Genomic DNA, 19,424 nt, shown 5'->3' with positions numbered 1-19,424 from the left:
TGAACCAGAGTAGTGGTAAACCCCTTATGCCATAATGTTCTAATTTACATAACAAAATGTCATGATTGATTGTATCAAATGCTTTTCTAAGGTCTATAAAAATTCCAAATGTCAAAAATCCCTTGTCCAATTTTTCAGCAATGTTAGCGACCAGATCAGCAAGAGCCGGTTTTGTACTGTGCTTCTTGCGAAAGTCGAACTGTGTTTCTATTAAAATATTATATTTTTCGAGGTAGTTAAGTAATTGCTTATTTATAACGGATTCAATTATTTTGCTGATAATTGGCAAGATCGAGATCGGTCGATAATTACCAACATCTTGGGCAGAGCCCTTCTTATAGACTGGGATCACTTTTGCAACTTTTAAATCATCTGGGAAGGTACCTTGGATCAGTGAACAGTTAATCACATGGGTGAGTGGAGCGGAAATTATATTTGCGGCATGTTTCACCAATTTTGGATAAACCATGTCTTGCCCGGTGGCTTTTTCAGGGTCCAGTTTTTGAATTTCACTAAGAACTTCGTTCTCACACACAGGTCGAAAGTAAAAAGAGTTGACGTAGTTACCTCTAAGGTGATGGGTTCTTGTACCATGTTAACAATTTAATGTGTTTAAGTTGAATATGTGTTTGTCTGTGTTAGGTGTCAACTTGCATACATGAACGACTATTCCCAAACAATATGCTAGTTACCATAGCAACGGCCGTGTTTTGAGCTAATTCCCACTTTGTCTTCCTGTAATCCATCAATGGAAAACTGGACAGTCACCTAAAGTTTTACAGGGTGGCTTTAAACTGAAAATAAGTAATACGGCTTCTATACATTAAACTCTTTGTTTGAATAACGGAAATATATTATGACATACCTGGAGACTAACACAAATAATGTTACAACACATTTTTCAACATGATGAAGAAAGACTGAGACGAATATATACTGAGTACTGGTACAGAATAAAAAAGTGTATTGTTGTTTAGATCGAGTGTGTCTATGTTTTATTATCGATAAGATGTTTTCTACACACATATTATTAGTGTCCCCAAAACATGTTTCCATAACAACTGCCAGTAAGTTAGTAAATTTTCACATCGTTGTTCCTTGCATGTCAAGTGCCACAATAGAACCCAGACAATTTTCTAAGTTCGTGATCAACTACAATCTGAAAAAATCAGGGTCACCATAAATCAAACCCTTCATTAAAGTTTAAGGAATGATGAAATGTATGATGATAGACTTAACTTTAGAACTATTACAAGTTAAATGACAGTTCAAATTACAAATAGACTGTGAAATCCCTTCACTTTGAGCTGACATTATTCAGGGTGTTGCAGAACTTAAACTTGAACTAGGCATAACTGGGTCATGTTGTTCATCATATTGTCAAAGATTATATTCCCTAAAATTGATCATTTATAATTAGAGGTCAATATTATATGTAGACAGTGTAGTGGCAAGTCTGATTCTTATAAAAATTTACTTCATGTAGTTGTAACAGGAGTATTATTTTTTGATCAGACAACCACAATATATTTTATTCACTGTAAATTGACATTGAGTGAGTTAATCAGTGGTCAGTGTTATCCATAAACAATACAGAAACAGGTTGCAATTGTGATCGCCATTGAAGGTTCTAATTTTTGGGATGGACTCAAAAATCAATTTGATTTGATGTGATTAATCATGTATACAGCTACACAAAATATGTTTCTATGGTGATTATTATATATTCAATATATTCATCCAGCAACTAAGACTCCATACATAGCAAAAGTGAATCAATGGTGTTCATTAACAAAGATAACAACAAGGTGGATAGGGATGTAGACAAATATAACACAGTACTGATACATATGCCTAGCAACAAAGACCTCATCCACAGGCAAATACTACTGCACTTTGGTAAGATTACAATAATGGATCAGACATCCAAATATTTTTAAAAAATCATAAAGAAAACCAAGAGTATCTTGTGTAAAGATAAAAGCGACAAGGTATGAATCAGTGTGCCAAGAAAAAAAAGGAATGCCACCTGAAAGCTACATAATCAATCATTTCCCAAATTCTACTGTTTGTTGTATTACAAAGCTATTTTTCTGATTTATAGTTGCACATCAATATCAATGCAATTTGTCTCTTTTCATAGCAAGGACATGGGACTTTGCTATATTATTGGCAGTAGTCATGGTAACACACTTTTATTGTTGTGCTAATAATGATATATATATTTATTTATGTACGGCATTTTATAATTTAAAGACAAGAATGTCTTAATAATCCTCTAACAAATATCACTATATTTGTCTAAGTTTTGAAACACCTTGAAATTTCACCTTGAAGGTGAAGGAATGTCACAGTCATACACAGTAGTTTTTTTTTTACTCTGAAGTCCATTATCATGTATTTCATCATTCTCTAGACTTAAGCAAAGAGTTTTATATATGACAACAATTATGTTTTCTGCTTGTTGTTGCAAATCGACAATAGGCAATTGTGTGATTTGTCAAAGGCACCCAAGGAACAATGGTGTTAGACATTGCTAAATTCTCGGTATTTGTCGTGGTATCACATTTTTGGGATAATAATGATTTCGGAGGACAGATTAATGTTCGCCCGAGTCCTCTACATCATGTTAGAAAAAGTGTCATAACTTTCTTGGTACTAGTCTCCAGGTCTGTCATCATATATATTTTCTTTTTTGTTAGATTCTAACAGAGTTTGATATATAAAACCTTACTTTATTTTCATCTTAAAGCTGTCCTGGGGGGGGGGGGAATGGTTCCTGTGTGCTGCCTCATACCTATTGCACTCAAAAACATATACGTGTTAAACCCAAACGCATTAAAACTTTAATATGATCCACAAACACAACACATAGTATTTTGATTTTATCCAAACAAATGTTGGTCTGTGTCTTCCTACACTACGTTACATATTGTTATCTAACTTAATTTGTAATAATTTTTGGCTCTTTCATCATGGATGTCCATATTCCTGAGACTCTAATGCAGAGTTTGATATATATATATTATGCTGGTATTTTTCTGGTTGTGCTTGATGTAAAAAATGCGGGCCCTGCTGCAGCACTATATGTGGTATGGAAGTATCAAGGTCTTAACGTCCATAGACAAAAGGTATCGTGGCTTACCTTGTTAGAATTGGAAGCCATTAAGTACTTTAAGAGCATGGTTCGTATCTTTAATGTAGGTAGGCTGAGGTCATAAAAGGGCATCTAAATAACGCGCGATGTGTTCCATAGGGCACCGTCCAATTCCTGGTAAATACAGATCTTTATGCCAAACAACTACATACATACATACATACATACATACATACATACATACACATCTATATAAACATACATATGCACACACACACACACACACACACACACACACACATATACATACTGTGCATATACACATCATGTGCCTATACACATATAAAATAACCCATTCATCTTACAGTTTGATGATAAATAGATATATATAACTACAAACCTTAATAATAAGATTGTTATACCGTATACACACAAAAGGTTTTAAGATACAGGACTAGTTATAATAATTGTGATTTATGAACTATTCTCATTGATGGACTACCAAATGAATACTTTTAGTCAACTATTATTTTTTTTTTCAGCACCATTCTGGCAATCTCCAAAGAGACCACCTACACCTCTTGAATTTGACAGCAAGAATCCTTTGTAAGTAATTTCATTTGTGAATCAGATACATCACATGGTTAAACATGTTCACACAAAAAACATTTTAAAAATAGTTGGGATTTCATACACTGCTCATTCTGCATTTATTCATAACAACTTTGATTTACATCATTTGGTCTGCAGTACTCGAAATGTGTGTTAAAATGTTTGAAATTTCCATTATTTCCCCCAACATGCAACTTTTCATAAATTTAGCTTGAGGAGGTATAATGATATTATTAGCCCCTAATGAGCACAGCCTGAAGGGTGCTATAGGAATGACCCATGTCTGTCTGTGTGCATCTGTTTTTCAGTGGACAACCATGTCACTGACACCCATGACTCAATTTCAACCAAACCTAGCACAAAAAAATTCAAACACTGTCGGGTGCATTTGTATGCCACTTAATTTTGTGCCCTTGACCTTTTTAGCTCCGCTGTCAGCGAAAGCTGAAAGCGTAGCTTTAGGTATAGGGGGTATAAGGAGGTTTAGAGTAGAGTGAATCATAGGTGTCCGTCAAACTTTTATATTTTCATCATTTTCTCCGAAAGTAACAGCCAGAATACTTCGATATTTGGTGTGCATGTTCCCTGGGGGAAGGCTATTCAGATTTGTTCATGCCAAGTTGATCTGTGCCATTTTCAATTTTTTATGATTTTTATTCCGAAAATGACATTTTCATCATCTCCTCGAAAACCTTTTATCAGATTGCTTTGATATCTGGTGTGTTGATGCACAGAGGGTAGCTTACTTAGATTTGTTAATTTCAAGTCAGCACGTCTTCTTTTCTATTTTTTATGATTTTTTTTTTGTAATTTAAAAAAAAAATGAATATGTTAATGAGTATTATGACCGCCGCCATATTGGAAATCAGTCCGCGAGACTTTAGGTAAACTGCAACTTTTCAAAAGACACTATTGACGTCAGACAAGCAATGTAATATGTGCTGTAGTCTTAATTCTACGCATTGTGTGCCCAAATGACAAATATTTGTTCGAAACAGGGTTGTAAACTTCAAATCCAAATTCTCCACCCTCCTACAGAATGGTTGATTCCAGTATACGCATCTCACGATCAAGTGAGCTCTATGAGCATGCCTGAACTGAAGTGTATGGGATGATTTTTGACAGTCAGTCGTCAATAAAAACGAAAATACTCTTTCTAGAATTATCACATTTTGAAAGGGAAAGTACTTTGTGGTTCATTTATGGAGTTTTGTTTTTGTACGATCAATCTTGGTGGCAAAATTACAACGTCAAAATTACCGATGTGGTAGTTCCGTACGGCGACAATCTCAAGTACCCGGATGCACGAGGGACTAACCCGGAAGCAAGTCGTTGCCAGCCATACGTTACAGTGGTAACATCGTCCGAGAAATCGCTGCATTTAGAGTGTCATTATTCACAGAATTGTTTTTTTCGAGTGAAAACCCGTCTTGAATTGTATAACTCTAACAAATGAAGACATGTCAAGTTATATTTTGAAAGTTGTATCGCTAGTTTGAGACGATTTCCTCACGTACTATCGAGGCCAGCTTGGACCTTACTCCAGTTCAGCGGGAAGTTCAGCCAGTCCAATAATTCTTTCTGGTTTAGTTTACAACACTTTTGATCACACAGATTTTGTTTTTGTGATGAAAAGAAATTTAAAAAAAGATCACTTCAACCTGTGTTTTCTTTATGAAAGGTAATCGAACATGAACGAGTGTTACCACTGTAACATATGCCTGAGAATGACTCTCTTCCGGGTACTTGGGATTGTCGCCGTACGGAAACTAAGATGGCGATTAATACATTTCTTCCCTATATATATCTACTACAACTAGTACAAGTTGAATGTTGTTGACTTGGTAAATTTGTTAGAAAATTCAAATTCAAATTGCCTCAAAATTATTTTAGATCCCTAGTTTATTTCATTCATCATTAAAATTTTCCATGGTTAAAGCTGTAAGACACTGGAATTATTTATAGCCAACCTCAAAATCTTCTATTTTTTTTCTTTTTCTTGTGTGCATTTCCCAGTCATTTTTTTTCTGAGATTTTGTGCAATTTTTCATAACAGTAGATTTTTGTTATAAAATGGTGACTATGGTATAAAAGTACAATACATTACCAACTTCTGTGTAAAATGTGTGTTATAGTGAGACATCATATGAAACCAGTAACCACTTTATTACATCGCTAAAACAAAACTGCATAGTGAAGACCTGAACCACTTCTATATGTCACCAAAATAAAAAAAAAATTTAAAAAAAACACAGCGGAGCTATTCTGACCGATAGGTCGCTTGTTTTGGCAAAATGGTGGCCATATCTATGATAAAAAAAAATATGTTGTGATAAAAGACTGAAACTAGAGCGAATTCTCACAGACTACTGATATTTTGTTATTTTTAATTTAATGTCACAGTCTTGATTTTAGACTTGTAGAATTGCTTAAGTTTGATACTGATAATTTCAAAAATCATGAGATGTGTTACAACAGATGTCACCAATTCATACATGCCAACAGCAAAGAACTTTAATTTCTAAAAGATTTTTGTCTAATTTTTCAAAAGTCCACATAATATGGTTATTTTGGTTACCATGGCAACTGATGTTCATAAAATGATCACTTTTTTAGCTCCACTGAAGCTGAAAGCGTAGCTTTAGGTATAGGTTGTATTGAGTATAGAGTGTATAGGTGAATCATAGGTGTCCGTCAAACTTTCATATTTTCACTATCTTCTCTTAAAGTAACAGCCAGATTACTTCGATATTTGGTGTGCATGTTCCCTGGGGGAAGGCTATGGAACGATTTTTGACAGAGTCAGTCGTCAATAAAAACGATAATACTCTTTCTAAAATTACCACATTTTGAAAGGGAAAGTACTTTGTGGTTCATTTATGGAGTTTTGTTTTTGTACTATCAATATTGGTGGCAATATTACAGCGTCAAAATTGCCGATGTGGTAATGCACGTCAATCCCAAGTACCCGGATGCACGAGGGACTAACCCAGAAGCAAGTCGTTGTCAGCCATACGTTACAGTGCAGTGGTAACATCGTCCGAGAAATCGCTGCGTTCAGTGTCATTATTCACAGAATTGTTGTTTTCGAGTGAAACCCGTCTTGAATTGTACAACTCTAACAAATGAAGACATGTCAAGTTATATTTTGAAAGTTGTATCGCTAGTTTGAGACAATTTTCTCACGTACTATTGGGGCTTACTTGGACTTGGACCTTACTCCAGTTCATCGGGAAGTTTAGCCAGCCCGATGATTCTTTCTGGTTTAGTTTACAACACTTTTGATCACGCAGATTTTGTTGTTGTGATGAAAAGAAATTTAAAAAAAGATCACTTCAACCATTTCGTTGTGTTTTCTTTATGAAAGGTAATCGAACATGAACGAGTGTTACCACTGTAACCAGGAGGGTCTATGCTGTAACGTATGGCAAGGGTTCGACATACACGCTAGTCCGCTATCCCGCGAGTCTAGTAACTTTCTGTAAGGACCAGTAAAGGTTACTAAAATGCCCATTGCAGGTAGTCCGACGGGATAGTGACTTTTCGATAGGTATATTAGGGAGCTCAGAATTCAAACCACCGGCTATATATGAATTCACGGTCATAGTAAAATTCATTTGATTTTTAATTTGCTATTTTGACCAACTCCGGTTGTCTATTCGCGATAAAATTACGATTAGTTTGGAAACGGGGTAGATTTTCTATGATTCCGTGTCATAAAAGCATGTGTTGTGTAGTTTTCGAAAAGCACACCCGGTGGGAAAGTCGCCCAACAGGCGATCTCGCGCCATTGCTGTACTACGTGGCACTTTATTCTGGCAGGGTATCTCTTGAAAACGGTAATAGCGAAGGGTGAGCCAATCAAGTGAGACCTTTCAAATGTAGCTAATATTATAGCCAATAAAATTAGTTGTACGATGATATGTGTATAATAAGGGTAAGGCTGGCCTCTACACTGTAACAAGTAAATTAGTAAAGTTGAAATCTTTGTCGCATGATTTCGTATTTATGTACGGATGCGTAGTCTTTCTGAACAGTAATTTTTAGATCAGTTAGTACTTAAAACTACGTTTCTGAGTTAATTATTCGGTAGGTTATTGACGAGCTCCCTTTGTAAAAACGCTGTACAAATTGGATGTCAGCGTTCGCTCGGCCATCCGCATTCAACGGAACTAAGTAAAGCTCAATCATAACAATGATGGCTGTCAAAATCGAAGACGCAATTTGACCATGTTGTTATTTCAATGAGTTTATTCAGCAAGAAAACAACGTGTTCTATGTTTTTGTACTTCCTACATGATGTGATGATCATTTTTTTTACCGGTACAACTTACAGCCTACAATGAAACTGCTAACTTAGTTAGTAACACTGACACGATTCCGTGTTCCGTGTTCCGTGTTCATGTTTTGGGGCACATTTCTAAATACGCGAAACCAGTTATTGAATGTGTAGTGGATATTGATATTCAGTTTGAAAAATTAAAATCCTGAACTTTATTTTGCGAACGGTTTTGTCATTTCTTAGTAATTATAGGGCCGACTGTATCATGTTTAACGTTTATGTCAACCCGGAAGTACATAGACACGAAAATAGATGAAGTGACTTGTACATGTAATTAGTAACAAAATTTTGCTGTAACTGCTGGTAGCCTTCAAATTTATTTATTTTTATGTTGTAAATACATTCTAATATGCACTAAGGACAACACTATAAAGACTTGCTGTATGGGAAGGTAATTTTTTGTCTTTTAAAAATGCAATAGTTAGATCAATGTGTACCAGAAATGTTATGTAGTATTTAAGCTAGAAATAAGACCACATAACATCTTATTACTCCCCCCCCCCCCCCATTAAGACAAACTACTCACAGAAAGCAACAAAAAAAGAGAAGAAGCTCCAAAACATAAAAAAGAGAATAAAATTACAGTAAGGAGTTGATGATGCACAAACAACTACAAAGAAATAGACAGTTCAATTACAACACAGGGTTTGAAATAAATATGGGGTTTGGAAAAGTGAATCAGAAGTAGAGCAAAAACTAAAGAGAGATGAAGAGCCTAAGTGAACAAGTGAAAGCACTTAAAGACAGGACCACCAAATTGTTTGCAGTACTACTACGTTATCTATTTTACTAGTCCTGTGGGATAGTGACTTTTTTACTCCAGTGTCGAACCCTATTGGCTGAGAATGACTCTCTTTCGGGTACTTGGGATTGTCGCCGTACGGAAACTAAGATGGCGATTAATACATTTCTTCCCTATATATATATCTACTACAACTAGTACAAGTTGAATGTTGTTGACTTGATAAATTTGTTAGAAAATTGAAATTCAAATTGCCTCAAAATTATTTTAGATCCCTAGTTTATTTCATTCATCATTAAAATTTTCCATGGTTAAAGCTGTAAGACACTGGAATTATTTATAGCCAACCTCAAAATCCTCTTTTTTTTTCTTTTTCTTGTGTGCATTTCCCAGTCATTTTTTTTCTGAGATTTCGTGCAATTTTTCATAACAGTAGATTGTTGTTATAAAATGGTGACTATGGTATAAAAGTACAATACATTACCAACTTCTGTGTAAAATGTGTTTTATAGTGAGACATCACATGAAACCACTAACCACTTTATTGCATCGCTAAAACAAAACTGCATAGTGAAGAGCTGAAGAACTGAACCACTTCTACATGTCACCAAAATTAAAAATAAAATTTTAAAAAAAAACAGCGGAGCTATTCTGACCGATAGGTCGCTTCTTTGAACTCGGCATAACAAACCCTATGTAGGATTGTCAATATGCAAATAAAATAGACTTAGCGTTTATGTCAGGTGCATAAAACAAAAACAACATTTTCAAGCTTAGTGTACATTTCCATGGAAACAGGGCTCCTACTTTAGACAATTTATATTACGACAGATAGCACCAACTCATACAGATCAAAAACAAGGGAATTTTATATTTTTAAGTTTTATGTCAAATTTTGGAAAAATGATTAGTATATAATGGTGATTTGGTTACCATGGCAACAAATAAATAAAATAATAAAAATGACCCCCATTTCTGAACTCAGCACAACAAATTACCACAGGTAAGTTGGTCAATATGCAAATAAACATTATTATTAAAATTATTATTGATATATAGTATAATATTATATTATTTACATGTAATTATTAGCCTAAGGCATTCTTTGACATGGTTAACAACGTTCAAAAAATGTATGCAAATATGCCAAGCAACAAGACCATGCCCATAGCAACAGCTATATGATGGTGTATATTGCAAAGATAACAACAGGGCTGGATAGGCAACTGGATAATCATTCAGCAAATGAATTCCTATACTTAGCATGAATTTGACATGTGGAATAAAGAACTTTACAGTTGTGCTGCAATGCCATTGGTGCTATTTTCTTTATTCTGCTGGAAAATACCTATGACCTAAGGGTTTTGTTACTACAGGTCAATAAGCAAGTAGTGGCAGCAGGGGTATGTAAAGGGCATTGTGGGTATTAATCTATGCAAACTTCCATACACACTATTGTAACATAGGTCTTCTTGTCACTATTTCTATGCAAACTTCCATACACACTATTGTAACATAGGTCTTCTTGTCACTATTTCTATGCAAACTTCCATACACACTATTGTAACATAGGTCTTCTTGTCACTATTTCTATGCAAACTTCCATACACACTATTGTAACATAGGTCTTCTTGTCACTATTTCTATGCAAACTGCCATACACACTATTGTAACATAGGTCTTCTTGTCACTATTTCTATGCAAACTTCCATACACACTATTGTAACATAGGTCTTCTTGTCACTATTTCTATGCAAACTTCCATAAACACTATTGTAACATAGGTCTTCTTGTCACTATTTCTATGCAAACTTCCATAAACACTATTGTAACATAGGTCTTCTTGTCACTATTTCTATGCAAACTTCCATACACACTATTGTAACATAGGTCTTCTTGTCACTATTTCTATGCAAACTGCCATACACACTATTGTAACATAGGTCTTCTTGTCACTATTTCTATGCAAACTTCCATACACACTATTGTAACATAGGTCTTGTCACTATTTCTATGCAAACTTCCATACACACTATTGTAACATAGGTCTTCTTGTCACTATTTCTATGCAAACTTCCATAAACACTATTGTAACATAGGTCTTCTTGTCACTATTTCTATGCAAACTTCCATACACACTATTGTAACATAGGTCTTCTTGTCACTATTTCTATGCAAACTTCCATAAACACTATTGTAACATAGGTCTTCTTGTCACTATTTCTATGCAAACTTCCATAAACACTATTGTAACATAGGTCTTCTTGTCACTATTTCTATGCAAACTTCCATACACACCATTGTAACATAGGTCTTCTTGTCACTATTTCTATGCAAACTTCCATAAACACTATTGTAACATAGGTCTTCTTGTCACTATTTCTATGCAAACTGCCATACACACTATTGTAACATAGGTCTTCTTGTCACTATTTCTATGCAAACTTCCATAAACACTATTGTAACATAGGTCTTCTTGTCACTATTTCTATGCAAACTTCCATACACACTATTGTAACATAGGTCTTCTTGTCACTATTTCTATGCAAACTTCCATAAACACTATTGTAACATAGGTCTTCTTGTCACTATTTCTATGCAAACTTCCATACACACTATTGTAACATAGGTCTTCTTGTCACTATTTCTATGCAAACTTCCATACACACTATTGTAACATAGGTCTTCTTGTCACTATTTCTATGCAAACTTCCATACACACTATTGTAACATAGGTCTTCTTGTCACCATTACTGGGACAAGCCATTAAAGAAGCAAGTCCACTTGTTATCAAAGAGTACCAATATTTACACATGTGATGATGGGCTCTTACATAACACAAGTAAACAGTGTAGTTCACAGCGTAAGATCATTTCTAAGGAGTGGGTCAATTGAGGCAAACCTTATCTCCGTCTTATATCAGTTGTTATCAATTTATTAGGCTATTATAAGTAACACTACAAACAGCTTTAGAGATGCAAACAACTTTTATGACACCCGTTTTCGTCAGGCAAGCCCGCGGGTTTGTTGCACTTGGACCGTTAATGGCTTGTGAATGTCATGCTATTTCTATGCAAACTTCCATAAACACTATTGTAACATAGGTCTTCTTGTCACTATTTCTATGCAAACTTCCATACACACTATTGTAACATAGGTCTTCTTGTCACTATTTCTATGCAAACTTCCATAAACACTATTGTAACATAGGTCTTCTTGTCACTATTTCTATGCAAACTTCCATAAACACTATTGTAACATAGGTCTTCTTGTCACTATTTCTATGCAAACTTCCATACACACTATTGTAACATAGGTCTTCTTGTCACTATTTCTATGCAAACTTCCATACACACTATTGTAACATAGGTCTTCTTGTCACTATTTCTATGCAAACTTCCATAAACACTATTGTAACATAGGTCTTCTTGTCACTATTTCTATGCAAACTTCCATACACACTATTGTAACATAGGTCTTCTTGTCACTATTTCTATGCAAACTTCCATACACACTATTGTAACATAGGTCTTCTTGTCACTATTTCTATGCAAACTTCCATAAACACTATTGTAACATAGGTCTTCTTGTCACTATTTCTATGCAAACTGCCATACACACTATTGTAACATAGGTCTTCTTGTCACTATTTCTATGCAAACTTCCATACACACTATTGTAACATAGGTCTTCTTGTCACTATTTCTATGCAAACTGCCATACACACTATTGTAACATAGGTCTTCTTGTCACTATTTCTATGCAAACTTCCATACACACTATTGTAACATAGGTCTTGTCACTATTTCTATGCAAACTTCCATACACACTATTGTAACATAGGTCTTCTTGTCACTATTTCTATGCAAACTTCCATAAACACTATTGTAACATAGGTCTTCTTGTCACTATTTCTATGCAAACTTCCATACACACTATTGTAACATAGGTCTTCTTGTCACTATTTCTATGCAAACTTCCATAAACACTATTGTAACATAGGTCTTCTTGTCACTATTTCTATGCAAACTTCCATAAACACTATTGTAACATAGGTCTTCTTGTCACTATTTCTATGCAAACTTCCATAAACACTATTGTAACATAGGTCTTCTTGTCACTATTTCTATGCAAACTTCCATACACACCATTGTAACATAGGTCTTCTTGTCACTATTTCTATGCAAACTTCCATAAACACTATTGTAACATAGGTCTTCTTGTCACTATTTCTATGCAAACTGCCATACACACTATTGTAACATAGGTCTTCTTGTCACTATTTCTATGCAAACTTCCATAAACACTATTGTAACATAGGTCTTCTTGTCACTATTTCTATGCAAACTTCCATACACACTATTGTAACATAGGTCTTCTTGTCACTATTTCTATGCAAACTTCCATAAACACTATTGTAACATAGGTCTTCTTGTCACTATTTCTATGCAAACTTCCATACACACTATTGTAACATAGGTCTTCTTGTCACTATTTCTATGCAAACTTCCATACACACTATTGTAACATAGGTCTTCTTGTCACTATTTCTATGCAAACTTCCATACACACTATTGTAACATAGGTCTTCTTGTCACTATTTCTATGCAAACTTCCATAAACACTATTGTAACATAGGTCTTCTTGTCACTATTTCTATGCAAACTTCCATACACACTATTGTAACATAGGTCTTCTTGTCACTATTTCTATGCAAACTTCCATAAACACTATTGTAACATAGGTCTTCTTGTCACTATTTCTATGCAAACTTCCATACACACTATTGTAACATAGGTCTTCTTGTCACTATTTCTATGCAAACTGCCATACACACTATTGTAACATAGGTCTTCTTGTCACTATTTCTATGCAAACTTCCATAAACACTATTGTAACATAGGTCTTCTTGTCACTATTTCTATGCAAACTTCCATACACACTATTGTAACATAGGTCTTCTTGTCACTATTTCTATGCAAACTTCCATAAACACTATTGTAACATAGGTCTTCTTGTCACTATTTCTATGCAAACTTCCATACACACTATTGTAACATAGGTCTTCTTGTCACTATTTCTATGCAAACTTCCATAAACACTATTGTAACATAGGTCTTCTTGTCACTATTTCTATGCAAACTTCCATAAACACTATTGTAACATAGGTCTTCTTGTCACTATTTCTATGCAAACTTCCATACACACTATTGTAACATAGGTCTTCTTGTCACTATTTCTATGCAAACTTCCATAAACACTATTGTAACATAGGTCTTCTTGTCACTATTTCTATGCAAACTGCCATACACACTATTGTAACATAGGTCTTCTTGTCACTATTTCTATGCAAACTTCCATACACACTATTGTAACATAGGTCTTCTTGTCAATATTTCTATGCAAACTTCCATACACACTATTGTAACATAGGTCTTCTTGTCACTATTTCTATGCAAACTTCCATACACACTATTGTAACATAGGTCTTCTTGTCACTATTTCTATGCAAACTTCCATAAACACTATTGTAACATAGGTCTTCTTGTCACTATTTCTATGCAAACTTCCATACACACTATTGTAACATAGGTCTTCTTGTCACTATTTCTATGCAAACTGCCATACACACTATTGTAACATAGGTCTTCTTGTCACTATTTCTATGCAAACTTCCATACACACTATTGTAACATAGGTCTTCTTGTCACTATTTCTATGCAAACTTCCATACACACTATTGTAACATAGGTCTTCTTGTCACTATTTCTATGCAAACTTCCATACACACTATTGTAACATAGGTCTTCTTGTCACTATTTCTATGCAAACTTCCATACACACTATTGTAACATAGGTCTTCTTGTCACTATTTCTATGCAAACTGCCATACACACTATTGTAACATAGGTCTTCTTGTCACTATTTCTATGTCCCCATGATATATGCGACTTCTTGTTTTTTGTCAATCAGATTTTGAATTTGTAAAGACTGAAAATTTATTTTAACAACTTTGTAACTTATAGAGCATAAAAACTAGAGAAACATGACCTAAACCTAAAGTTAGCCATTTTGTGCCTTCAGGCTGGCTGACTCTTGTTATTGTATTTTCCTTGGCAGAATGAAGAAAATTATTTGGATCCAAATAATAGTATTATGGATGTGTGTGTGTGTGTAAACAACTTAAAGTCAAAAACCGCTGAACCGATTACCATGATATTTGGTGGGTCCATTACCTTGGGTGTCTAGTTGGGAAATTGTTCAAATCAAAATGATCGCATCACAGGTGTGTGATTTGGGTCAAAAAATGTGATTTTTGGTCAAAAAACTTAAACTCAGAAACTACTGGGCAGATTGGTGCGAAATTAGGTGGGAACATTCTTAAGGGGGTGTAAAGTAAGATTTTTCATGACGGGATGATTCCATCAGTGATATGCAAATTAGGGCTAAAAATGTGTCTTTTTGGTTAAAAATCTATAATTCCAAAACTACTGAGCAGATTGGGCTGAAATTTAATGGGAATGTATCTTGGGATGTATGGACAAAGAAATATTAAGCATGCCATGATTCCATGCGTGATATGCAAATTAGGTGCAAAAATGTTCATTTTTGGTCAAAAACTTATATCTCAAAAAGTACTTGGTCACCGAGTGAGAAACTTGGTGAGATGTTTCTGAGTGTTATTCTTCAAAACATTTTGACAAAATTGGCCGTAGCAACCATGACCACGCCCTTAGCAACAACCAAATGGCAGTATATTTTGGTCAAATAACAACATCATATGGTAGGCAAATGAGTAAACATTAAAAAAATGTATGAAAATACCATAGCAACCATGACCACGCCCATAGCAACAGCCAAACGTTCGTGGATTTTACAAAGATAACAACAGGGATTAATAGACAATTGAATAAACGTTCAAAAAATGTATGTAAATTTGCCTAGCAACAAGACCACGCCCATAGCAACAGCCAAACAATCACATATATTGCAAAGATAACAACAGGAATAGAAAGACAAATGAATAAACATTCAAAAAATGTATGCAAATGTGCCTAGCAACAAGACCACGCCCATAGCAACAGCCAAATGATCACATATATTGCAAAGATAACAAAGGGGATTAATAGACAATTAAATAAACGTTCAAAAAATGTATGTAAATATGCCTAGCAACAAGACCACGCCCATAGCAACCGCCAAATGATCACATATATTGTGAAGATAACAATGGGTATTAATAGACAATTGAATAAACATTCAAAAATGTATGTAAATATGCCTAGCAACAAGACCACATCCATAGCAACAGCCAAATGATAGCATATATCGTAAAGATAGCAACATGGTTGGATAGGCAACTGGATAGTCATTCACCAAATGAACACTTATTGTTAGCATGTTAGCACTTTTAAAAACTGTACAGTTGTGCTACAACGCCATTGGCGGTATTTTTAATAAATGGTGTCTCATACACAGCTTACATGTATCAACAAATGATCAACTTGACTATGTTTTTTGGCAAATGAAGATGGCATAAACTACATCTGCCAATCAACATGACTGTGTTATTGTTCTTGCCTTAAAGACAATCCATCCACAGCTAAATAAACTACTATACATGTATATAACACATGTAAGATGTAAAGTAAAGCCGAAATTCATGTCTTTCATAAAATATTTTGATCCTGTCTATCTGTGCTTGACTTTGCACATTATTATTATTATTATTATTATATATGTAAATGATAAGCCTAACCTAAACCATGATTTGTTCCCTAACAAAGATTCTGTGAACACTTATCTATTCAACATGCTGTATTTGAGTCACTAACCTGACTAGTTTGGAAAAGATATTTTTAATTAATATTTTTGTGGTCCAGACAGAAGTCTATAGTTTGTAATTACATGTATTTATTTATTTATTTATTTATTACCAGTTAATATATTTATGTTGTTTTCTTGTTTTGTCTCACCTTTGTTTTCTTTTTGACATCTGCCAAATAAATAGTATTATTAGTAACTGTGATTTTAAATAGTAATTTGGATTATTACTATTCTAGGCTGTTATTAAAGTGCAGTAGAAATCATTGCAAGCATTAGACTAGTGAGTACCCATGCTTGTACTCACTTGTCAGGGCCCGGGGTTGTTATTATTACATCTGTTTATCCAAAAGAGCACATTTCCGTAAAAATGATAGTGTGATCAGGCATTTTCATGTACAACAAACGATCACTTACTCATTTGCAGATCATGTACATTGAGAACAGCTTTAGCTTACAGTATCATACACTTGTACTGCTGCTACTGTGTATTTCTACCTCTAAATAGCAAAATAAAGTCTCATCTGCCAAATTGCTGCACTTGGTATTCTATGACCTGTCACTTATAAATGTATGCTTACATCCGGGTACCTTATTGCAATATGTCCGGCTATGATGTCACCAAATAGTGACGGAAGACTTCAGGAATTTCCACAATTTTTCCATAAAAATAACTTTTTGATATTGCATTTTGAACAAAATGTTGTATGGTTTTTCAATCAACTATACAAACTGCATCATTTGCAAGCAAAAAGTTGGAGACTTTCTAAACCTATTTTCATACACTTTAAGATTTGTGGTAACTTTGGTTGTCCATAATTGTATATCAAATGATATTTGTTCATCTGATTTATCCCAGACATTGTCAATTTGTGATAAGTCTATCAACATTGCTAGCCTATGTCTGTGGTATTCAAGTAAGAGAGGCAGACGTCAAAGATGAGACTGTACAAAAAATATTAGACCAAATCTCAGTTCCTGAGTTTGTCCCATCATCTAAGGTTAGTAACAATCATTTTTCAGAAGCATATGAATGATTTTCTAGATTCTTAATCCAGATGTATCTTTCATCATATCACATGTATGTGGTATTTTTGTCATATGAGTGTCTGTCTCTGTCTGTCTGCCTGCCTGTGTGTGTGCGTGCGTATGTACGTACGTACGTACGTACGTACGTACGTACGTACGTACAGGTATGTAAGGGTCCCAAAATTGACAAAGTGAGCGTGAAAGTACTCAACGCTCACTTCGTCGAAAATGGCAAGTGAGCGTCCAATTAAAGTGATTGTTGAGCACTTTTACATCAATTTCACGACCCTTACATACCTCCTGTGTGGCAGTCTGTCCATCCGTCTGTCTGTCTGTCTGTCTGTCTGTCTATCACTAAACTACTAAACTGTCATAGTCATATCCCTGTAATGTGTTATTACCAGATAGTATTTGACTCCAAGTGACAGAAGTCGTTTTACACATACACACAAACACACACACACGCACTTGCACACACATACAGCCCTCTAGTACCATTGTGGTTGTGGATTTTAAGCCCTGTTTAAGGGGAGGTTATGTGAGGCTTTTGTCTTGTCTGTGTGTGTGTATGTGTGTGTCTGTGTGCGGACCCAATATCTCAAAAACTACTGCATCGATTCTGATGAAACTGGCTGACTGCCATGATATTTGGTGGGTTTATTACCTTGGGTGACTAGTTGGAAAATTGTTCAAATCAAAAGAATCTTACCTCCAGTGTGTGATTTGGGTAAAAAAACTCAAAAACTACTGGGCAGATTGGGTTGAAATTTGGGTAAAACATTCTTCAGGGTGTTTTTACTAAGAATTGTTCATTACATGATGGTCCCATCAGTGATATGCAAATTAGGGCTAAAAATGTGTCTTTTTTGGTCAAAAATATATAATTCCAAAACCACTTAGCAGATTGGGCTGAAATTTAATGGGAATGCATTAGGGATGTATGGATGAGAAAATATTAAGCATTCTTTGATTCCATGAGTAGTATGCAAATTAGGTGTAAAAATGTTCATTTTTGGTCAAAAATTTATGTCAAAAAGTACTTGGTCAGTGAGTCTGAAACTTGGTGAAATATTTCTGAAAATGTTATTCTGCAGATTTTCTTCAAAACATTTGACAAAATTGGCTCTAGCAACCATGACCACGCCCTTAGCAACAACCAAATGGAAGTATATTTTAGTCAAATAATATCATCTGGTAGGCAAGTGAGTAAACATTCAAAACATGTATGCAAATACCCTAGCAACCATAACCACGCCCATAGTAACAGCCAAACATTGGTGTATTTCACAAAGATAACAGGGATTAATAGACAATTGAATAAACATTCAAAAATGTATGTAAATTTGCCTAGCAACAAGACCATGCCCATATTAACAGCCAAATAATCATGTATAATGCAAAAATAACAGGAATAAAAAGACAAATGAATAAAACATTCAAAAAGAACACCTATTGTTAGCATGGAGTAGTATATGGATACACATTTTTAAAGACAGTACAGTTGGGCTACAATGCCATTGGCGGTATTTTTTATATTGCAAAGATGAAAACTGGAATGGGTAGGCAAGCTAATAAAGATTCCAAAAATGTATGCAAATATCCCTAGCAACAAGGCCACCCCATAGCAAGAGCCAAATACTGTTGTGCTATGATGCCATTGGTGCTATTTTAAGTAATTTGAATACATTGTATATCTTAATAAGAATGCACACTTCAAATTCAACATAATTTGATACATGCCTTAACCTTAACAAAGCACATGTGTTATAGTGCTTGCC

At 34.7% G+C, this 19,424-nt stretch overlaps 1 protein-coding gene across 3 annotated transcripts in view; it reads left to right on the top strand.

Annotated features, from left to right (window-relative positions):
* Positions 1-19,424, top strand: part of LOC144443172 (ubiquitin-like modifier-activating enzyme 6) — a 179,940-nt gene that overhangs the window by 123,125 nt on the left and 37,391 nt on the right. For all 3 annotated transcript variants that reach the window (XR_013481672.1, XM_078132550.1, XM_078132549.1), the window contains 2 exons: positions 3,640-3,703; positions 17,477-17,618. Coding sequence is in view for 2 of the 3 variants with exons in the window: in XM_078132550.1 (XP_077988676.1) it covers positions 3,640-3,703; positions 17,477-17,618 (206 nt within the window). In the remaining variant the exon portion in view is untranslated. The remainder of the gene's footprint in view (positions 1-3,639; positions 3,704-17,476; positions 17,619-19,424) is intronic.

Source organism: Glandiceps talaboti, chromosome 12 (assembly GCF_964340395.1).
Source record: "Glandiceps talaboti chromosome 12, keGlaTala1.1, whole genome shotgun sequence".
In the NCBI taxonomy this organism is placed as follows: Eukaryota; Metazoa; Hemichordata; class Enteropneusta; family Spengelidae; genus Glandiceps; species Glandiceps talaboti.
Note: the sequence above shows the minus strand (reverse complement) of the source record. Positions and strands in the feature narration are given on the sequence as shown.